Below are 21,982 nucleotides of genomic sequence, written 5' to 3'. Positions count from 1 at the left end.
GCGCGCCCCTCTCAAGCCCTTCAATAATTAACGCACGTCCCCTGCTCCAGTCATAGATTTAAAGTGTGCCAGGGAAGATCCGTCCTCAACTCATTGTGTTAATTTGCACTCCGTTACTGAGAGCCGCTGGCTGTGTAATAACTCGCTGCTTACGGGGCGGTGCTGTGTTTTAAACGACAATCCAAATGAACTCTTTTAATCCCAACTCTGTAATCAACTGTAGGATTTTCGTAAACCGAGGAAAAACAAAAATCTTGCTTTGCATGACCATGGCAACCAGAGAGGGAGCAGGCACTGCCCATGTTTAGGTCATGCCTAAGCCATCGCGTTAGCGATGCTTTGGCGAGATATTAAGTAGGGACTTTCAAAAATGCTCCCAAAGGCTTTTCCAGGCGGATTGCCTACAGTGCACATGTGCAGGCGCATGCACATCGCACACCATTTGGCAGCCTGTGAGCCTCTCTCCGCACTCATGCTGGTTTGCTTGCAGCCGGCATCAGACTTCAAACACTTCAAAGGAATCCGCTCCCCCGCCCCCTGCCGTTTCTGGCTTTGCTGGCTGAAGGCTATCATGCCCAAGATCACACCGACCATCAGTAGCTGCAGCAGTGTATTTCACTTTCACGGCCGGCCGCTTTGATGTGGCTTTGTTTACCATGTGCCAGAGCCGGTAATAAACAGCAGCAGCTGGCAGGTACCGTAAGAAGCAGAGCGGCGCACACACTTAAACTTAGTTTATTCACACACCATTTGCCATCCGCTGCAGTTTATCCTAACGTTTTATACTTTTAGCTAGAATATGCCAACCAGTTTTACAATATCGTTTTTGTTTTTTCATTAGAGCGCAAGGGAAACGCTTTAACTTTTGCCAATGCAAAAGACAAAGAATAAAATAAATAACCGTGCTCTCGTGCCTCTCCTTCCTTGCACGAAGCAGTGTTCTTTGCTTTCAGTATCTGTCATTTCACTGCCTCCCCCCTTGCTAGTCAGTTCCAGTACCCATTTCCTTCTCTACCTCCATTCGCACACCACCTCACTCTTGTTACACCCCCCTTTCAAACACCTATACCACTCAGTGCCACATAATTATATGCTACATAATTACACTGCACTCAATGCAACATACACTCCAAATACCGTTCAGTGCCACATAATTACACGCCACATAATTACACTGCACTCAATGCAACATACACTCCAAATACCACTCAGTGCCACATAATTGACACGCCACACAATACCACTCTACTGAATACAACATACACTCCGCACAATACCACTCAGTGCCACATAATTATATGCTACATAATTACAATGCAACATTCAGCCCTGATGATGTCCCATGAGGACGAAACGTGTCGGCTGATGTATAATGTTGAAATGATCTTGTGATTCGAATGGATACAATAGAGAAGAAGATTGACGGTTTTGATTTTGGATATCAAACTGTGATCATTGAAATAAAGGAGAAAGAATTTCCTTGAACTCAACCTACTGCCTAAGGACTTATTATTGGAAGACTTCCATATAATGGATTGTTGCACATTTTGAGACTGTTTGGCGCTCCTCCTATTTGCATTTATTGTTTTATTTGTTTGTGGCCTTCAGGCAGTGTGCTCCCGTTTGCATTATAATAATATTCTACACTCATGTTTGTATAATCAACTAGTGCGCCAAGGTGCTAGGCCCTAACCGCTCAAGCTTCTAATTTCTATGATCACTAAGGACACTGAGGTTTTTATTTTCTTCCACTAAGCACTGTACTGCTCACTAGTAACTCATGGCTTTGCGATCGGGGGTGCGGGCCTTGCCCGTGCTACCCACTATTCCTCCTTTTGTTCCTGGAGGATGCCAGTGCCGAGGACCTGTTGGTCCGCCGGCCTTTCGTTTTTGGGGAAGTTTCGTGGGGTGCTGGTGGTGACTGTCGGGAGGAAGGGGGTGGTTTACTTTTTTTTTACTGCCAGGCTTATTGCATTATGGTCTTGCTGGGGGAGGAATGTGGGTCCAGATGGGGCGATTGTCATGTTGCCTATTTATAATGGCTTGGCCTGCGGCGTTGGGGTCTCTGGGCCCGAACGGGGAGGGGGGTGGGAGCATCCTTCCTGATGGTTAATGGAGCTTCCTGGAATGTCAACGGGCTGAATTCCCCCCAGAAGCGCCAGAAAATTTGGAAATATTTAACGGACCGCAAATTTGAAATAGTAGCATTGCAGGAGACACATCTAAAGAGGGCAGAAGTCACTAGGCTGCGTCACAGGACATACCCGTTGATTTACACATCACCCGCAGCCACTAAACACAGCGGAGTTGCTTTACTCTTCCATAGCACAATAAAATTTCAGCCCGAGGGTATCAAAACAGACCGAGACGGGAGATTATTAATGGTTAAGGGACGACTGAGAGGCACGCTATGCACGTTTATCTCACTATACATTCCTAACTCAGGGCAATCTGTATTCCTCTCCCATACTCCTGATCAGATAGCGGGTTTCGCTGAAGGTCCCACGGTACTCATGGGGGACTTTAACCTTACATGGCATGGGTCTCTCGACAGCACCAGTACTAATAGGGCGGCTATGAACACCTTTTCAAATAGTGTTAGACAGAAAATAACTGATCTGGGGTTAAATGATGCCAGGTGATTCATTCACCCTACTACAAAGGACTGAACACATTTCTTCCATGTCCATCGGACGTACTCCAGAAATGACTACATCTTTGTCAGCCAATCCCTCCTGGGGGCTGTACAGGCTGCACAGATACTTCCAATAGCGGTCTCAGACCACAGCCTGATAACCCTGGGCCTTTCCTGGAGCGGGCCTTCTACAGGGCCTTCTCGGCGGTATTTCCCTCTAGCTCTCACTCGGGATGCGGTTGCAAGGGAGGACATAAGGGCTGCCATCGCTGACTTCTTCACGTACAATGACCCGCAAGACACATCCCCGCAGAACTGGGATGCATTTAAGGCAGTACTGAGAGGGAAGTGCATTCAACTTAATTTGATCCTAAACAGAGGACGAGGGAAAGGGAGGTAAAGACCTACAACTTTGCGGCTCCTATAGACCCATTGCGCTTCTTAATCTAGACCCAAAACTTTACTCCGCAATCTTAGCAGCGCGGCTTGAAAATCTGCTGCCAGAGCCAATACACCCTGACCAGTCGGGATTTATAAAAGGCAGGCAAACGTATGACAACATCAGACGCACCATCCACCTGATTGAGAAGGCTTCTAGATTTAAAATCCCCACAGTTTTAGTGGGTTTGGATGCGGAGAAAGCATTCAATGGAGTGGATTGGACTTTCCTCTTTAACTATGCAGAAGCTTGGGTTTGGTGATACATTCCTTAATATGGTGAAGTTCAACTACCACCTCTCCACCTCTCGAGTGATGGTCAACGGCTGCCCTTCCTCCCCCTGAGAAGAGGCACCCGACAGGGGTGCCCCCTCTTGCCCCTCCTATTTGCCCTCAGTATTGAACTCCTGGGGATCAGGGTCAGATACAACGATGAAATCTGAGGCGTCCCCTTTATCGGATTTGGGCACAAGGCATCTTTCTTTGCCGATGACATCCTGCTCATGCATACGAACCCGGTATCCTTGCTGCAGGCGGCACAGGGAGAATTTAGCCGCTTCAAACAGGTGGCGGGGTTTAAGGTAAATTCCGCTAAATCCTCGATACTTAATCTTACCCTCCCTACCGCTGAAGTGAATAGTTTGAAAGACAAGACAACTTTCCAATGGGCTAAACCAGTGGTTCCCAAACTTTTTTGACCCGTGGCTCCCTTGACCGGGTTGGCAGTTGGCCGTGGCTCCCCACCATTTTTTTGCCGGTGGGTCAGGCAGAGCACTGTGCTAGGCACGGATTTTTGGCTTGTGTTTTTTAGGCCACGCCCTTATATCCATCGGCCACGCACTTTGAGACCCCCCCGGTTTTTTTCATCCCACTTGGGGCCCTGCATTTGCATGGTTGTAGGAGTGCTTCTCCCAACACATTTTACCTAGAATTCTTGACTAGTTTTGCAGTACAAGGTGTGGGAAACGTGCAGTATTACCTTGTTAACTCTTTGTTCTTACTATGAAACTCATAAAGGGGAGCGAATGCCACACCCTGGCGCCTCAGTTTACCAGGTGTGAAACACGGGGTGGAGGGGAGATAATTGAGGCTCAGAGTGTCCTGCCACTGTGATCTCTTATCAAAGGTGCTCAGGTGCGCATTGTTTCCTTGAACCATAAATTCTGTAATCTTATGTAATGCCGAAAAGTACAGGAAGATCTACAGGGCACTTCACTTAAGAATGTGATGGAAGTTACATGTAAAAGGTTGCAAGGTTACAAGGGAGTGCCAAGGAATTTGAGGATTATTCCTCAGGTTCTGCGCTCTTGTCTCACATTTATTGATATAAGGTTAAAATCTACTTCCCTATTTAACAATCATGATGTAGATAACACGGCTGATGCCACGAGTTGGAGTTATTTTGTTATTTTTACAAATGTTAACATTGTCTGGGAAAAGAGTCCACATTATTAGTACTAGTTTAACACCCAAATGCAGCAATAAACATCTGAAAAGTAACCAGTCAAAATTTGCGACTGACTTTCAGCTGTGTGGCAACACTTGTAGCTGTGTTTTTAGTAACTTTTGACCCTTTGAGCCAGAAACAATGTTTGGGGGTCAAAATTAGCAAAGTATGCATCCATAATTATGTACAAAACGCTGCAGCTGCACAATTGCATATTTCAAGTGGCCCTGACTGAAGTTGAAGGAGCATTATTCAGGATAAAGGTCATCCCATCATAAACTCTACTTGAAGATGCACGAGCAAATAACTCTGTGGAAGTAGCGTCGCTGCAGCAATCACAGTCACATAAATGTAATCGAGTCGTTACCTACTGCACATCAATAATGTGTAAAGCAATAAGTGCATAATGACAATTGTTTTTCTTAGGAGCCCCGCTTCCAGCGATGCTGAATGCCAGGGTTTCCATATGCCAAGGCTGCCTAGATTTTACTCCAGTTTGCACCTCTTTCTTCCACCACCCTATAAAAAAAAAAAAGAAGAAAGTTCCCCTCGGACACACATTAACAACAAGAGCGGACGAAAACTGTAGTTAGGTGGTGCTGCTTCCAGAATAAATGGAAGGGACTCATTGGATCTGCAGCCAATAATAAGCCCTCCAAGAATAGCAATGCCAGTGTTTACAAATGGCAAGAGCTAGGAGAAATTCCCAGGCAAAAGGCGGAGTTTCACCCTTGATACAAATTAATTGATGTCTCGGAGAGACAGCGCATGTGCGCTGCCTAGGTGAGACCTAGAAAACTGTATTCATTTATTTATAAATTGTATTGAGAAGGTTAGATACCGTTTGTCATTGACATTTCACAAAAGAGGGGTCTGGAATTCTTGTGTCTCGGCTCACCAGACACCCAGTACACATACAAACTTTGCACATTTTTGAAAAGGGCAGGTGTGGGAAATCAAATGATGTGAAACTTGTGTAAATTACAGATTCTTTCCTTTACTATATTGGCCTGCAAAAAGTAAATATTGTGGAAAGGTGCCATTTCGCCACATATAGAAAACAACGAACATCAGAGCTCGCCGCCAAGGTGTCCTTAATCAGCAGTGTAAATCAATCAGGGATTTGTAAAGCGTGCTACTCACCCGGAAGGGTCTCAAGGCGCAGGGGTGGGCAGTAACTGCATTCCAATGGACCTTCAGGGTCTTTGCCACCGTGTTGGTTCCTGTGGACAGATAAAGGGGGTGCTTGGGGGGTACCCTGACTGCGGACTGCAGTATGCGTCTCCAGGTCAGCCAGCACTCAGGGAAACCGGTCACCCCTTAGCATTTCAGAAAAGAAAAGCTCCAGTACTTTGTTGTTCTCCATTTCATTTCTCTATATTTTTGTTTCCTATGGTCTGAGTTGCCACATAATAAAAAATAAAAAAAAATAAACGCCCTCAGAAACACCTAGCATAACTAAGCAAACATTCAGCATGGTTCAAATGACCCACTAAACCTAAAGCCAGATATTTTATTGCACAACTTTCCTTCAAAGCCAACTTTTTATTCGCTTTTTCATTCTCACGTTGGTCTGGTCGGCACACCATGGGAATTCAATTTAAGGTACAGGGCATTTGTTAACTGTGGACATGAGAGGTTTTTAGGCAAACTACAAAGACTCTCCCTCTCTCTCTGGTCACAGCAGTCCGAAGGATGTAAAGATATACTACTTTCGTATATCTGCCTTCAGTGCAAAACTTTACGGATGACATTCTGGTTTCAGAGCTGCAAGCAGCACTGAAAACAGGCATCTTGCAAATCATAGGCCATGATTCAGCATCCTCCACGAGGGGGAACTTTTGACATCCTTTTACAATCTTTATCACAGTGCATTACTATCAAAGATAAAGTAATAAAGTGGCTTGAATCCTACCCGAGTATTCGACAACGACAGATTAGTCAGATCTTCCTGGAACCAACTCCTTAACCCTACAGAGTTCCACAGTTCTCCATTCTAACACTTGCTCTTTCAACCTATATCTCTGAAGCTCCAGGAGACATCAATAAGGATTCTGGTAAATCACCCCCAAAGTGCACACAACCGTCAAGCGTAGAAAGCAACATTCGTCCTTTATCCTGGAGGTCTTGACCCCACGATGAGAGCGATCCATTTCAATAGCCACTTTCTCAGTTGATGATGAAAAGCCACAAGTAAAGTTGTTCACCATCAAACATCAGCACAGCCAGTGGAAGCCATCTGCAGACATGCGTTACGTGGTAGCTGCCGTTGGTCAGAAGGGAGTTGTCCATTTGGTTTGAGAGGCAGATAATATTTGTCAGAAAACTACGCATGCGACTAGTAACGCTACAATGAAAGACATACACCATGATACACTTGGGAGGACTTGGGCTAATGTGCCACCAGTGTGCTCCCTCCGCCTACAGTGGATATTAGAGTGCAGTCGAGAAAGTATCAAAATTTCAGGAAAGAACCAAATCAAACTTACATTTATCCAGCTGATCTTCTACTACCTTCAGGAAGGCCACAGAGATCATGAAGAGATTAAACAAAAAGCAGATTTCACACAGCTTCCCAAGACCCGGACTGCAGACCTCCCTCACCACGCCCTGGTATGTAGTTTGCTTGCTGATCGATGAGGCGTATCCCAGAATCACAAGACCACTGATCAGGAAGATCAAGGAGACCTGAGGAGACAAAAAGCAACATGGTCAAGTCACACATGGCAGCATTAGTCAATAATAGAACACGTGAACTCAAAATATCCTGCAGGCACTTTTTGGTACATCACGTCTGGTCTACTATTTAGAACCTAAAAGTTGTTGGGTTCTGGAGGTCCTAGTTTCAGTTTCAAATGATTGCAAGAAGAGTTCTTTCATACTTCTCTGCAGCGCTCATACATCTTTGTGGAATCTTTATTTTTCCAATTGTGGTCCTAAGGATGAGATACTTACCTTAGAAGGATGTGGGAGTACAACCACCCTCCATCAAACACAATACTTCCCCAGAGAACAAACAAAGACTTAAAAGATCAGACTAAAGTTGGGTTAACAGTGAGATAATCACTCATCCTCACCACAGCTTTTTTAGCTCTATTGCACTGCCAAAGAAAAACAAATGTAAGTCTGCTCTGAGTACACTAGTGTTATGGTATACCATTTGCATAACACGCCTTCTCCAAATAGAACCTGAAGTTCACTGTTGGGGCACCAGAGTGCCAATATCATACAAACTTTCAAAGGGGTACAACGATCAGGGTACCAACCATCTGGGAGTGCATCGCCAGGCACCTTGGATATGGATGATCTCTCCCAAAAGATTTTTAAGAAAAAAACTCGTATAAACGTGAATGAAGAGAGCTCCTCAATTTACCAACTCAAATGATATACCAAAGGGTGATGGTGCCTGATGACTCCATAAGGCGCACTCAAGAAAACTGAAGGTCGTTTGAACCAACCTGGAAAAGCAAAAACGTTAAAAAAGCAGCCCTAAAACCTGCCCTTTTCAGCCCACTGGTCTTTTCCAAGAACCCCCATACCATCCATATTTTCTCCTGCTCTGATTGATGTGAGCAGAACCTTAAAAATCTCCACTAAAGAAAGAGCAGATTTACAACTACGGCTGTTATCTTTCATCTCCCAGACGCTGACCGTCTGAATTTTGGAAGGTAAATGACAGACCTCAGTGGCCAGTGGGAGGGACTACACATAGATCAATCTATGTTGAACATATAAGTTGTGGAGTTGCAGGTTCCTAGTGGTCATCTAAAACAGATTAAGTTTGGGTGATTTCCAGAAACTACAGGGGAATGAGCGCCTCTGCTCGGCAGTCCCTCAAAAAGGATTTCCTTACATGTCTTCTATGTGGCGAAATAAAGAATTCATATTTATTTTAGGACACAACAAAAACAAGTAAGATATTAGCTAGTGAGTGCAGTTTTATTACAGGGGTATGTCATTCATCATAGTAGGAGCAGCTGCAGCAAAGGATGGTCAGGAGCTGGTTATACTTAGGGTCGTGGGCGCCAATATTTTTTATCTGAACTTTGAATACATATAAAGGACAGAATGCATAATGTCCAAAGCACTACATACAGGGGATATATGCATATGTAAACGTTTATGGCAGCAACTGTGCCCTTATTATAAATTAAAACAGCAACCTGGCACAGTGTCAGTTTCCATGGTCTTTCAGAGTGTGGTCCTAGGGGGGTTGGAGTGTATTGACCACGGGCTAGAAGAATATGACGTCACACAGGGCAGTTTTGTTTCTCTCCACTGCATCAATCGATCAGTGAAAGGGGTATTGAAGTGAGGACAGGAGAGCTCAATCTGTGGGAAACCGTGATTATGGCCGGGGCGAGAGAGCCTCGTGGAGTCCCTTTCATTAAGGGGCAAGGCTCTTAAGGATGCAAAACTGTCCGTTTGCCAGTTTAGCCCTGGTGAACAGACTACTTGAATGTTTGGGGGGCGGGCGTGCCGAGATGTGGACTTTGGAATTACATGAACAGCTAGTTGCCTCCCTCTTGGTTTTGGCTATGGGCATGCTTAGGAGAAATGAAGTTCCGAGTCCAACACCTACAAATTCTTAATGCTTTCTGTCCTACACACCTAGCCATGTGGTTTACTGAGGGTAGGACTCTACTCGCTTGCAGGTGCAGCAACACCGCATAGTTTTTCTTCCCAGAATGGTGGTCTATATACACATGTGTGGGCCATGGGTCTCGACAAATTGTTCTATAGTCACCGATATAGAAGTAATCACACGTGATTGCATTTTTCGATTGCATGTGAGCCTATGAAGAAACTAGGGGCTTTAGGACTAACATTGCCATCCTTTGCCCCACTGCCAATACACGGTTGAGGATTCATACTCTTGGCCTGATAAATTGCAACAGTAATGAAAACTTAAGTCTCAGAAGATTGTTTCTTAGAAATAGGTTGTTAAGTCACACTCAAAACTTTGCCATCATAGAAATGACACTTAATACAAGTCACAGCCATTCTGAAGTGGAGACCAGCAATTTGGGACCAATTGTAGCCATTAAATAACGAATAATGTGAAGCTAGTGGTACATAAATTATTATCCTACTAGGTGCGAAAAGTAGGTAGGTAGAAGTAAACTCCCTAAATCGTATTGGCGATGCGCATTGCTAACAATACATTACAGAACCTCATATTCCCACCAGATGAAAAACAATGTAAATGCAGGTAACAGAGGCACACAGGGCATCAAGTATGTGTCGGCTTTGTTGGGTCTCAGTGCAGTGCAGTCAGAGTCCTCAATAAATCCCTCTAAGAGGTACGGGTGTGGGCAGGTGTCTGTCTCATAACTCTCTGTACCACTAGAACCAAGCTTCTCTTCATTGAGGAGACCCAACAAGGGTAAAACATGTAGGGTTTCAGGTGTTCCCACACACAGGGGTGGCGACTAGGCACTTCGATACAGACTATTCTTGTAGAGTCCGGGCCAAAAGAGATTTGCATAGGACCACCCTTGGTCTACAGTGGTACTGTGAGCAAAGAAAGATGGACTGGATTGAAAATTAAACTTGATGAGATTCAAGCTCGAGACATGAAAGTTACACACGTGTCAGCAGCAAGCACTTAACTCACTTAGCCATACTGGGAATAAAATGCTATCCACAAGGGTAGATACCATCTTCTTAATACCTTGTAGTGGGCTGAAAGGACTCCATTGGGCTAGGTCAGTGCCCTCTGGAAACCCTATGGGAAACATAAATGTGCCCAAAAGTTCAATATCAATGAAAAGACACCAATAAAAACTAAAAGTTGTACCTCTCACATGAAAGCTATCCAAAAATACAAATTCCCACTATGTCCCTAGATACGCCCCAACAGTGGCGGAAGGCACAGATTGGGATGGCGGGGTGAACGGAAATAAAATATGCACTTACCTTTAACTGTGCACCTCCTTCGTCATCTCTCCCGGCCAGAGCAGGAAGCACGCAGGCTCCACATAGCCAATATCAATGCTGCCATACAGCATTGTGATTGGTCTGAGCACTGTGGTTCGGCGCTCAGACAGGCAGGGGGAGCCTGGGCATGTTCTCCACCCAGGCTGTAATGTAGTCTGGGTGGAGAATATGCATAGTGCGTATGACTGTTTGGCCGGTCCGAGAGCATTCATGCGCACTTAGTGTGCCCACCACTCCCCCCCACACACACACACCCCAGCTCCTGTGTGAGCAGCTCATCCCCGCCCGCAAAGCTGCTGCACCTTAGCGGAGGAACCGCCACTGCACGCCAACAGACCCATTGTGTGTCAAGAGAAAAAGGTGAAGTTCTGCTGATCCAGAGTTCTTGACTTTGCGTCACTCTCTGGAGAGCTCGAGGCTCCACAGAGGTTGCCTCAGCCTATACTAAACCAAATCAGAGTCGAAGATATCAGCCAATACTGTCCAACAATTGAATTGCCTGTATCAGATGGGCGCCATTACTCACAGGCGACCAAGATGTTTTTTAATCAAGTTGAGTTCCCAGGCAACTTCCCTACCCAGTTAATCCATCTACATTAAGATCCGTGTCCTGAAGAGACCTCACTAAGCAATCTCAGGTCGGAACATCAACATCAATGTTTTTTTTTCCTACAAATATTTGTAGTAATGAATCTCATTATTTGAACTGATGCTTGCATATAAGGAAGCCAGGACCGTGGTTTGTTGATTTGAGATTCGATATTAACTGTGAATAATAATTCCCTTGCTATGTACTGTGCATTCGCTTGTAAACAAGTCCTTGTACAAATACTCTTTCACAAATTCACATTTACCAAAAGTTGCCCTGGAATAGAACACGTTGCTCTGGTTTTCAATTAGTTTCTGTATAGGGAGCATGTGACATATTGTGGGAATGTTTGCCTTGGCTAAATTCAGGAGGGCCAGCAGTAAGTTTGTCAGTGACATTTGGAAGCCCCAGTTCCTACAAAAGATCCAAGTATGGTTGAAAGTGTGAGACATTGGCACTCCTGGGCAAGACTGCATTTTTTTTGTAACTGCTAAAGACTCAAAGAACAGGAGTGATGCATGGATGGACACCTGTGGTCCTTGTGACGTAATACCACAATCAGATATATTAACTAGTCCATACTCCAGGATCCAATCCTAAAGGATGCAGCCATGTTTCTCCCCAATATTTATAGATTGGGAGGGTCAAAAGAGGGGCCAGAAAACTCGAAAAGGTATTTTAGGCAGAGTATGCTGCTCTGTAAGCGTTTCTCGCCTATTTTGAAGAAAAGGTTTTTAGAAGGCAAGTGTATCCTCCTTACACCTTCCATGCCATGTTGGACTGGACATCGACAGCTTTTCAATTTTCCTTCAAAAAGCATGACAGTCGGTTAACAAATCTCTAAGTAACAGTGTCCTATCGGTCCCCAAGAAGTCAAGATCCACCTCAATTGTGGACAGAGCAATCTCTTAGAGGTCTGGGCACAGTAAAAAATTCACAGAGCCATCAACCTTTTATCTTTATGATCTCCTATAGCTCACTTCGAGGGACGGCATTAAAACTTAGCACACTTAGGGCGGCTTGGGGACTAACATGTCTTTGCTCTATTATCTACCTTTTGGCATTCCTATTTCGCAGCAGCTGGGAAGGTGGTCCACTGCTGTAGGTCCCAGGCGCAAAGATAGTGCAGCGACCCATGTGCCATATGAATACCTACAGGTCACATGTCAGAATTTTAGCTTTAAGGTCTTTCATTTTTTTTCGGAGATTATGAACATTAAGGCATTTGGTTTGGTATTACCAGCAACTATTACTGAAGGCCACCCCCTCAACCCGAGATGATTCACTTGGTGTTCTAGAAGCAAAAGGTCTCCTATTTTGGTATGGCAATGTGCTGCGTGTCACCAATACAGGCCCATTCCCAGAATCAAGTTAACCTTCTACCATTGAAACCATTGGTCTTAAAAACCACAATAATTCATTAATCTGTCTGAGAACATAAATTTAAATAGGAACTAGGCAAAGGTGGTGGCCAGTGGCAATCAAGTGCCTGATCACTACTTTCCTCAAATGCAGGTGATGCTTCTTTGCCAAGATTTTCACCAGTTTATCATTGTTCAGGAGGAAATCTTGGCCTGGCACATTAGTGCACCCCATCTGGTTTGACCATAGTCCTACCCATCGAGGAGGGCTTCGTGTCCTACAATTCCTCACTGTTCAGGCCAGCAGTGGTGCCACCAAGCTGCACTGTGGGAGTTTTTTCTCACAGGCCACCTGCAATGCCCTTTTCAAGCCTCCTCAGTGTGCCCCGAGACACGAAAGCAAAAGGAATAAATGACAGATTGAATGCCGAACAATTCAAACATTCACCCCAGTGACAAAAATCTGGGTTTAATCAATCGTTCTTTTGCTCACCACACCACCCAGTTTGGTTGCAGCCATTTGCAGATCAGTTTTGACCCGGTTCCTCATGGGAACAGTCCAGCCCGAACTGTCAAGCCAGGCCCTCCCTGGACCAAAAACAATCCTGGGACCAGTTTTGGGCCATCACCTCTCATCAGTCACTGTCTGAGAAGAGCCAGCAGAAGTGGTGGCACTTAATGCATGCCAGTAGTTGCTGGAGGTGGGTTTATGCTGAGACTTGTGCTTCTATCGTCTGACTTTGACCATCATCATAAAAGAGGATGGTTGAAAACGGTGAACTAAAGAGAAAGAAAAATATAGGAAACTGAAAAGGTAGAAAACAGGGATGGAAAAGAACATGCAAGCAAGAGTGATAAGGGGACAAAAGTGTTGGTGGTGGAGATTATAGGCATAAGGTGGAAGCAAAACTAAATAGCCTTGGTATTAGACAGTAACTATATAGGACAGCTCTGGTGGTCGGTACCCGAGAAACACCTTGGATCCTTACACTTTTTTTTGGAAACACAAATTAGTCACCAACAGTCAGCAGGCATGTTGCACCGCTATCCATAAAACACAGTTTCCAGACACTGTGCACAGGTGACAATAGACTTCCCTGGCTTATACTCCAAGAATAAATTCCAAAAGCAAAATATGTTTTGTGAACTCAGGATATTCTGTGTTCAGACACCCCCAAGGACTTCCTAAGATAATGGCCCATGATGGTCTCTGGTGAGGGCTGAATGGCGGATTTTGGTCCTGGTAATGACAATAGTGGACTTGTATTAGAGTTACACCAAATGATTCTCTCTCTCTCGGTTGGTTTTGTTGTTTCTTTCACGCAGCCCTACTTAAGTTTGAGTGAAAGTAAAGCACCTGCGATCACCATGCTTAAAATAATAGGATGTTGAGTAACATTTTTAAATTATATTTAGCTACACCCCGGCCTCAAATGCCCTCATAGTGGTGGTACACTAGACCATTGCTTAGATATTGCCAGGGCGGTTTTGCAGGATGGTTGCAGGTGGTCCGCACCTACCCTCATGATTTAGGGACCCGGCCTTATTTAATATCAGGTTTTGACACAGAGCAGTAGAAATGAGAAAAATTGACAACCTATAAGAGTGAGTTAAAGAGCCAGGAAAGTGTTGGGTGGTGGACGGTGGATGAGGTGGAATCAAAACTATTTAGCCTTGATGTTTGTTAGTCCTGGCTTTTTGAGTCGGTTTATCCCCAGGCTGTTTGCTTTTTGGTATTCTGTTTCTGACCTGTTTTTGCTGGTTTTAAGACTCTGGGCACCTTACCACTGCAGATCAGGGCTAAAGTGCATATGCTCTCCCTGTAAATTGGGTTTATAGATTGGCGTTTCCATGAGAAGCTTATTTACTACTAAGTCCCTAGTACAGTGCACTGTGTGTGACCGGGCCTGTAAGTCAAATTCTGCTAGTGGGCCTGCAGCAGTGATTGTGCCACTCACACAAGCTTTTCAAATGGGATCGCAGGCCTGCCACTGCTGTGTCTGCGTGCAGTATTTACTGCCCTGTTGACCTGGCAAGTGCACCCACTTACCAGGCCCTAACCTTCACTTTTATTACATGTGAGTCACCCCTAAGGTAGGCCCAAGGAACCCCTATTGGCATGGTGCAGTGTATGTAAAAGGTAGCACATGTACTGATGTGTGTGACCTGTCAGGATAGTAAAATACAGTGCATTTCGTTTTTCACTAGTGAAAGGCTGCCTGTCCCACAGGATAGAATGGGAGTTTATTTTTTAACATCTTTTAAGTATAAAACTTTCCAGGTGGGCAAGATAGAGAGATGGAGTTAAGTATGCCTGTACTCTGAATATAAAAATGTATCTTTTAGTAAAGATGATTTATATTGTGTGTTTGAAAATACCACTTTTAGAAAGTGGGTATTTTCTTGCTTAGCCATCCTATGTGCCTCTGCTGGTTTGTGGATTGACTGTCAGCCTTTGGAGTGACAGGGACTTGGGATGTGCATTCACTGTAGACAGCCACTGGGGGTGTGGAGGTGTGCCCTGCCTTTCCTAGATGAGTAAGGGTTGGGCCGCATAGACCTGGGCCGCATTTAGAGTAGGGAAGAGGAGATTTCCTTGCACCTGAATGGGCATGGTCTGCCTTACACAATGCGGTCTCCACCTCCTGCCGGGAAGCTGGACCAGGGAGGACAGAACTGGTTTTGACTGAGCACAGAGCCTCCCTGTCACAAGAGAACAAATAAATGGAGTATAAATATTGGGACCCAGACCTCCGAACTTTAGAATACATCTGGACTCAAAAGGAAGAAGAGCTGAGAAAGCTGAAGGAGAAGAACTGACCCTTTGCTGCGTGCTGTCTGGGGTTGGCCTGCAGTGATTTTTTCTGCCAAGCAGAAGACAAAGACTTTGCTGGGTATCTTGCTTGGAGAAGATCTGCAAGGGCTTGAAGCCGAGCTTGCCTCCACTTCTGAAGTCTCAGAGACACAAAGACTTCACCACCAGCTCCCCTGAACTGCCTTGTTGGGAGTTCTGACCTGCCAAGAGGTGCCTATTCTGGCGATAGGCTTCTGGAAGTTGTTCCTGCTGCTGGTAGCTGAGAATGAATTAAGGAAGGATTTATAGGGCGCATGAATCACCTCCGAAGGGCTATCTCCATGCTATAGACGGCAGCACAGAGATGGGAGCAGGCGACCAGATAAAAAGGTCAATTTTCAGGAGTTTCCTGAACTTGACAAAATTCGGGCACTTGCATAAGTGGATGGGAAGAGAGTTCCAGCATCGAGGGGCCAAGTAGGAGAAGGTTTTGCCACTGGTGCGTAGTTTGTTAAACTGAGGAACAACCATCAGAGCCTTCTCTCCAGAGCCAGAGATCTGCTTGGTAGGTAATGAACGAGTATTTCCACCAAGTACCTAGGACCCCTATCATTGATTGTTTTATGGACCAAGCAGCTGAGTTTTTAAACTTTATTCTTTCACGGATAGGGACCCAAAGGAGGTGTCAAAGTAGTGGTAGAGATTCAGTTCTAGGAGGGATATTGAGGGCCAGGTGCACTGCAGTGTGCTGGACAACTTGCAACCTATTCAGCACAGTATTGTTTGCAGCTGCTAAACGTGCATTACAGTAGTTGAGTCAACTGACTACCAGAGCTTGAATCAGGGTCTCGCGTGCTGATAAGGGGGGAAGATGGAACTCTATCCGTAGAAGCTTCAGCATATAAAAGCAGGTGCCTGAAGCGGTTGCTACTTGATCTTTCAAAGATAGGGAGTGGTCCAGATACACTCCCAGGTTTAGGAAAGCAACTAGAGGAGCGTGATGCATCCGCACCAGTTTCCGATGTAACACAGTCATGTGGGAAGATTTCTCACACATCACCATCGTGCTGCTGAAGGAACAGACGCAGTGCCTGCCCGCAGCTGGAGAATTGGCCGCAAGCTGAGTCTCGTGCACCAATTTCCAAAGGGAGATCACCGCACTGACTCACATGCAGGCACTGCTGTGCAACTGCAAGAACCATCGCATCGTGGGACCACGACAGGAGAGTTCAGCGCAGCGCCACTGCTACCAACGCCTCGAAACCGGATGCATTCCGAAGCCCCACGCTTCGCACCTGGGCGCTAATTCTACAACACCACCGGGGCAGCAGCAAGAAACCAATGCATCACCCCCCGCACAGTAAGAAACAGATGCATCACCTCCTCTTCAGTAAGGAACCAACGCCTCACCTCCCCTGGAGCAAGGGACCTACGCATCACCTTCCCCGTGCGTAATGAACCAACGCATCACCTTCCCTGCGGCTGTTTTTATGATTTGGACGCATCCATGGTACTTAGTGTTAAAAGTGTTGCATCTATAGTTTGATATAAACAGAACGGTTTTACCTTTTAAAAGTCATACCTTGATAACGGTGTGTTAGATTTTGGTCATTGTGGTCTAGTTTGGTTTAGAAAAGAATGCTTATTTTTCTAAACTGGTGCGGTGTCCATTTGTATTACTATATGTGTGCACAATTGCCTTACACACTGCCTTGGAGATAAGCCTGTCTGCTTGTGCCAAGCTACCAAAGGGATGAGCAGGTTATTTTAGAAGTGTATCCCCCCCTTACCCTGACTAGGAAGAAGGGTCCCTAGTTGGACAACGGTGCAAGCCATTGCCAACGAGATACCCCCATTTCTAATAATGTTTAGTAACCAAAGCTTTCTGCAGTACCGGCCTGGTCTCTATAAGCGGATGCATTTTTTTTATTAGATTTTTATTGCAAACTAAGCATTTCCTGTCACCAAATGAACGTAAGTTCATCACCAATTTCTAAAACATTCAGAAATTCACTGTGTGCACAAGTGCTTGAGAAATGGAATAGTAATTACCATTGGAAAATAGAACGGCCGAACTAGTGCAGATATCGCACCAAAGAAAACAAATGGTTCCTTCAGCGGGTACTAGAGCAAATCAATCCCAAAATATATTTGATTAGGCGTCTTTACTTCAGATTTAGGTTACAGTTAGTAGCTCCAACAGGAGCCAGATGTTGCCTATTCAAACCCCATGTTTACACTGCTTTGGCCCTCAGGCACTGTTGGAACAAGATCTATGCCCAAGAACATCCTCCAAGGCACACTATCCACAAATAAAGACCAGATAAATCACAGCAGTAAACATAAGGAGGACACCACAGCAATACAATAACCACTGAGTCACTATTCTCCTGAGTGACAACAGCACTACTATTAAAGGAACAGCCACACTAGACATGTCACAACAGCAACAGAATAACCTGTGCACCGTCCTGCAACATCCTGTCCACTCAGGTCATGGTAATATCTCAGGAACAACACCCCTACCACTCCCGACAAAGGACACAACCTCAAGTAGATACATAACGCATAGCACAGCACCCCCTGACCACAAAGGTCATCAAATATCTTTATCAAATCCATCCTTCATCAGCCACTGCCACCAGTAAACAAATACCAAGATACAAAATCCTTCCCCACGTTCATAATGCTAAAACACTACTCTCTGAAGTTGATCTGAGCATACTAGTCTACTGCAAAAGCCTAGTGGATGGCCTCCATCACAACTTTCACAATTGGACGTGGTTCTGCACTTTGCTGCAAGAGACCTATGCAACCTACAGTCTTCTCAGGAACATACTGTCAGCAGACTGAGAAGCGGTCACCAAAAAATAGTAACATACAAACTACTTATCCTTGTTTTTAAAGCCACATCTGGACCATTGCCTAACATTTCAGTTGTTACCCACACAGGGACTCGAGCGCGACAGATCTGAACTTTATGCTCATTCTTCTCGTGCCTCTCTGATATGCCTTCTCAAGTGATGGATACAACATTGCCTCCATTTCCACTTGAAGACTGCCCTTATTAAGGCTTACCTTTCAACTTGTAAAACTGTCACAAATAATCCATCTAGCTCTACCCTCCCAACTCTGCACCGTCAAAACACTCATTCTAAATATGTATTTTTAGGTTTGGTAGGTCTATGCATGGTCTTTCAATCACCATTTACCTGGCATCAACCCACAAAACTCCTAAGGCTTACCATCCAAACTGTTTTAATACCCTATTTATCATGCTACTCTTATTAGGCACCGCATTTCTTGGGGGAAGTTCCCGTTTGCACACAAAAAGTAAATTAAACAATATTTCAGGAGAGATGGAGTTAACTTGGGTGGTCTCTATAATACTATCTGAATACTCTTCTTTAATGTGACTTGGTAACTAGTCATATGTTCTATGCACACAGCTTACATTTATTAAAAACAGAAATTAACATATACACTACAACCTGCCACAAACTGGTGGCACAAATGCCTTTATTGGAAAAAAAGGAACCACCATAGTCAACCAAGTAACTACCCAAGTAGAAAATATATACTGAGAAATCAAGCACACTAGCATTTTGCTTCAGGAAAACCAAATAATACTGCCTATATATATATCACCACCTAAGTGCACACACAATGTCCCTGCCCCCACACCCGCACGCACCCTACGGCTTCTAAAAAAGATCTCCGATAAAGAGCCCCGGAAACGGTGAGCCCGTAGAGCATTGCAGCGCCGGCCCAACGAGGAGCAAGGCCCAATGATGAAGCTTGACACCCCTCGGGGTGTGTGAGGGCAACATGACAAAGGATTTGTCTTTCCTATCCCCTTCCTTTCCTTGGGAACTGCACTCCTCCTGTTTTTCATACTTTATTGGGGCCACGTGTGCAGGACCTGCTTAACTAATTGGCTCCCAGTCCCCAACTCCTTCTCATACTGACATTAGACCTCGCTTTGAATGTACAGCAAATGTGACATACGAACATGGCATCATAAGAACTAGACTTAAAGACCTGTTTACATAAATGGAGTACTCAGAAAGCTACAGTAAACAAGGGATGCTTCACAGGAGGGAGAACTCAAGCTGGGCAGCCTAAAACAAATAAATCCAGCAAACAGAAGCAAGCAAATGTGAGTAACAAACCGCAACGTAAATAGTAAGCAATGGGTGGAATGCATTTAGAGGGAAACTTTTTCAATGTCCCCAAGATGTCTTTAGAAGGCTTCAACCTAGTGAATGGTGCCACATCTACAGCACCTCATTCCAGGAAGGTGTAGAAAAGAACTATCAGTGGCAAAAAGAATTAAGTGGCATCATGTGGAGTGTTGCGGTGAGGCCGACTGACGCAACATCATTCTTCAGAAGCTCCACCAAGGGTCAGTGGGTGTAAGCATGGCATATGAATGGCACTGGAGAATCGGGACATCAAAAAGAGCACACTACACGGCTGGGTCGGTTTCACCTTACTTCATCAACTTGTCAAGTCTACTCTCAGAGAGTGTCGCAGTACTAAATAGCATGAGAGGCAGACCAGCCCCACTGCCGTGAATAATCAGCAATTTGTCAGAAGATACAGCCTCTTGGGAATTTCCCAGCTCAAAACATTTTAATAAAAAAGTACCCAGACGTATGTTCATTTTTCCTTTGGCAATAAGTAGTGATATTAATACTGTTCTGGTTTTGTTCCAAGTATTCCAAACAAGCACTAGCAAATCCAACAGATCTAGCCTTTGTGAAAGCTAGTGACTTTGCACGTGTCTTTTGTTCATGTTGTGCAGAAGGGTCACTGTGCAGAATGGTTAAAAGTTAATTCAGAAAAAAGTGCCAAGACATGAAGCCGGGGAGTGCTGTGAAAATGCCAGAAGCATCCAGTACCCCGTCCAGGTCCCCCAGGTAGATTTCGAAGAGCACCACAGCATATCTGTGATGGGTGAGCGTGAACAGAAAGGCTGCTGTACATCAGAGGCCCCACTCAAAGCCACAGCACCAAGACATATCTGGTGCCAGTGCTAACTCTGCTGCCTACTGCATAAGTACTATTACAGGAGCATCACCTTCACCATGTGCTTTTGATGAATGTATGCATGTCGGGGTGACGCTGGACAATGCAGAGCTACCAAGAGTCTGCATGCTGTGGGCGCATGCCCAGTGCTCTCTTTCGAGATTAGTCAAATCACTTCATTGTGGGATTTGTGGGGCAGTATGTAGGGAGCGAAACTACAAGTCCCAGAATACACTGTGGTGGGGAATTACATACTGGGAATGGCTGTAACTATCTACACCTGGCTGCTTGTCAACCATAATGCAGGAATAAGTTTGTCAAAAAGCCATGTTTTTTGTTGTTTTTTTACCGCACAGGAATAAGTACACACGGCCAGACATCATCGCTGCTACTTTTTAAAGCTACTTCCGTCTAAAGAAATTAATGTCATTCATAACCAGAAGAGGGCTCGATGAAAAGGTTGGTGGGATGTTTTATTTTCCATCTGAATATTCAAGAGCATCATACACTTTCAAACATTCCTACAGGTCGGGACGCAACTAGAACTAGACCTGAAGGATGCCACCAGAGCTGGCTGCATCATAGTGCTTGTTTATAGCGGGTGTGGCTGGGCAATAGGGAGAACAAGAGGAAGGGTGGGACTTGGCAATGCACAATAGCAACAGGAAGGCAAAACAGTGCTATGACCTGGCCAGCATGTCGTATCGCTTTTTTTCCTTTCTTATGGCAGTTGGAGGGGCAATGCAGACTACAGGAAGGTGGTAGGGAAGAAGTAACATGGATGGGGGCAAAGCAACGTGAACACTGGGTGGGGGTGCATAAGAAGCAACGTGGAAAATCAAAAAGCAACAGACGGAGTGGGGGGTGTCAGCCGCAATGCCAGTAGCGGGCGGGAAAGTCGCAATGCCGCCAGCAACGCGGAAAGCAGGCGTGTGGGATGCATAAGAAGCAACACCAACAATGGGTGGGGCAAAAAGCAACACCAACAATGGGTGGGGCAAAAAGCAACACCAACAATGGGTGGGGCAAGAAGCAACTCGACTGGGGCAAGAAGCAACTCGACTGGGGCAAGAAGCAACTCGACTGGGGCAAGAAGCAACTCGAACAGTGGGGTGGGGGAAAAAGCAACACGAACAGTGGGTGGGGAAAAAGCAACACGTACAGTGGGTGGGGAAAAAGCAACACGTACAGTGGGTGGGGAAAAAGCAACACGTACAGTGGGTGGGGAAAAAGCAACACGTACAGTGGGTGGGGAAAAAGCAACACGTACAGTGGGTGGGGAAAAAGCAACACGTACAGTGGGTGGGGAAAAAGCAACACGTACAGTGGGTGGGGAAAAGCAACACGTACAGTGGGTGGGGAAAAAGCAACACGTACAGTGGGTGGGGAAAAAGCAACACGTACAGTGGGTGGGGAAAAAGCAACACGTACAGTGGGTGGGGAAAAAGCAACACGTACAGTGGGTGGGGAAAAAGCAACACGTACAGTGGGTGGGGAAAAAGCAACACGTACAGTGGGTGGGGGAAAAGCAACACGTACAGTGGGTGGGGGAAAAAGCAACACGTACAGTGGGTGGGGGAAAAAGCAACACGTACAGTGGGTGGGGGAAAAGCAACATGAACAGTGGGGGGAAAGCAACACCAACAGTGGGGGGGGAAAGCAACACCAACAGTGGGGGGGGAAAGCAACACCAACAGTGGGGGGGGGGAAGCAACACGAACAGTGGGGGGGGGGAAAGCAACACGAA

General features: G+C 45.4%; 1 protein-coding gene across 2 annotated transcripts in view; it reads right to left on the bottom strand.

Annotated features, from left to right (window-relative positions):
- Positions 1 to 21,982, bottom strand: part of SLC38A8 (solute carrier family 38 member 8) — a 401,988-nt gene that overhangs the window by 207,470 nt on the left and 172,536 nt on the right. For both annotated transcript variants that reach the window (XM_078671218.1, XM_078671219.1), the window contains exon 2: positions 7,010 to 7,208. In XM_078671218.1, coding sequence (XP_078527344.1) covers positions 7,010 to 7,208 — 199 coding nt within the window. The remainder of the gene's footprint in view (positions 1 to 7,009; positions 7,209 to 21,982) is intronic.

Source organism: Lissotriton helveticus, chromosome 12 (genome assembly GCF_964261635.1).
Source record: "Lissotriton helveticus chromosome 12, aLisHel1.1, whole genome shotgun sequence".
NCBI lineage: Eukaryota > Metazoa > Chordata > Amphibia > Caudata > Salamandridae > Lissotriton > Lissotriton helveticus.
This window is presented reverse-complemented; position numbering and strand designations above follow the sequence as displayed.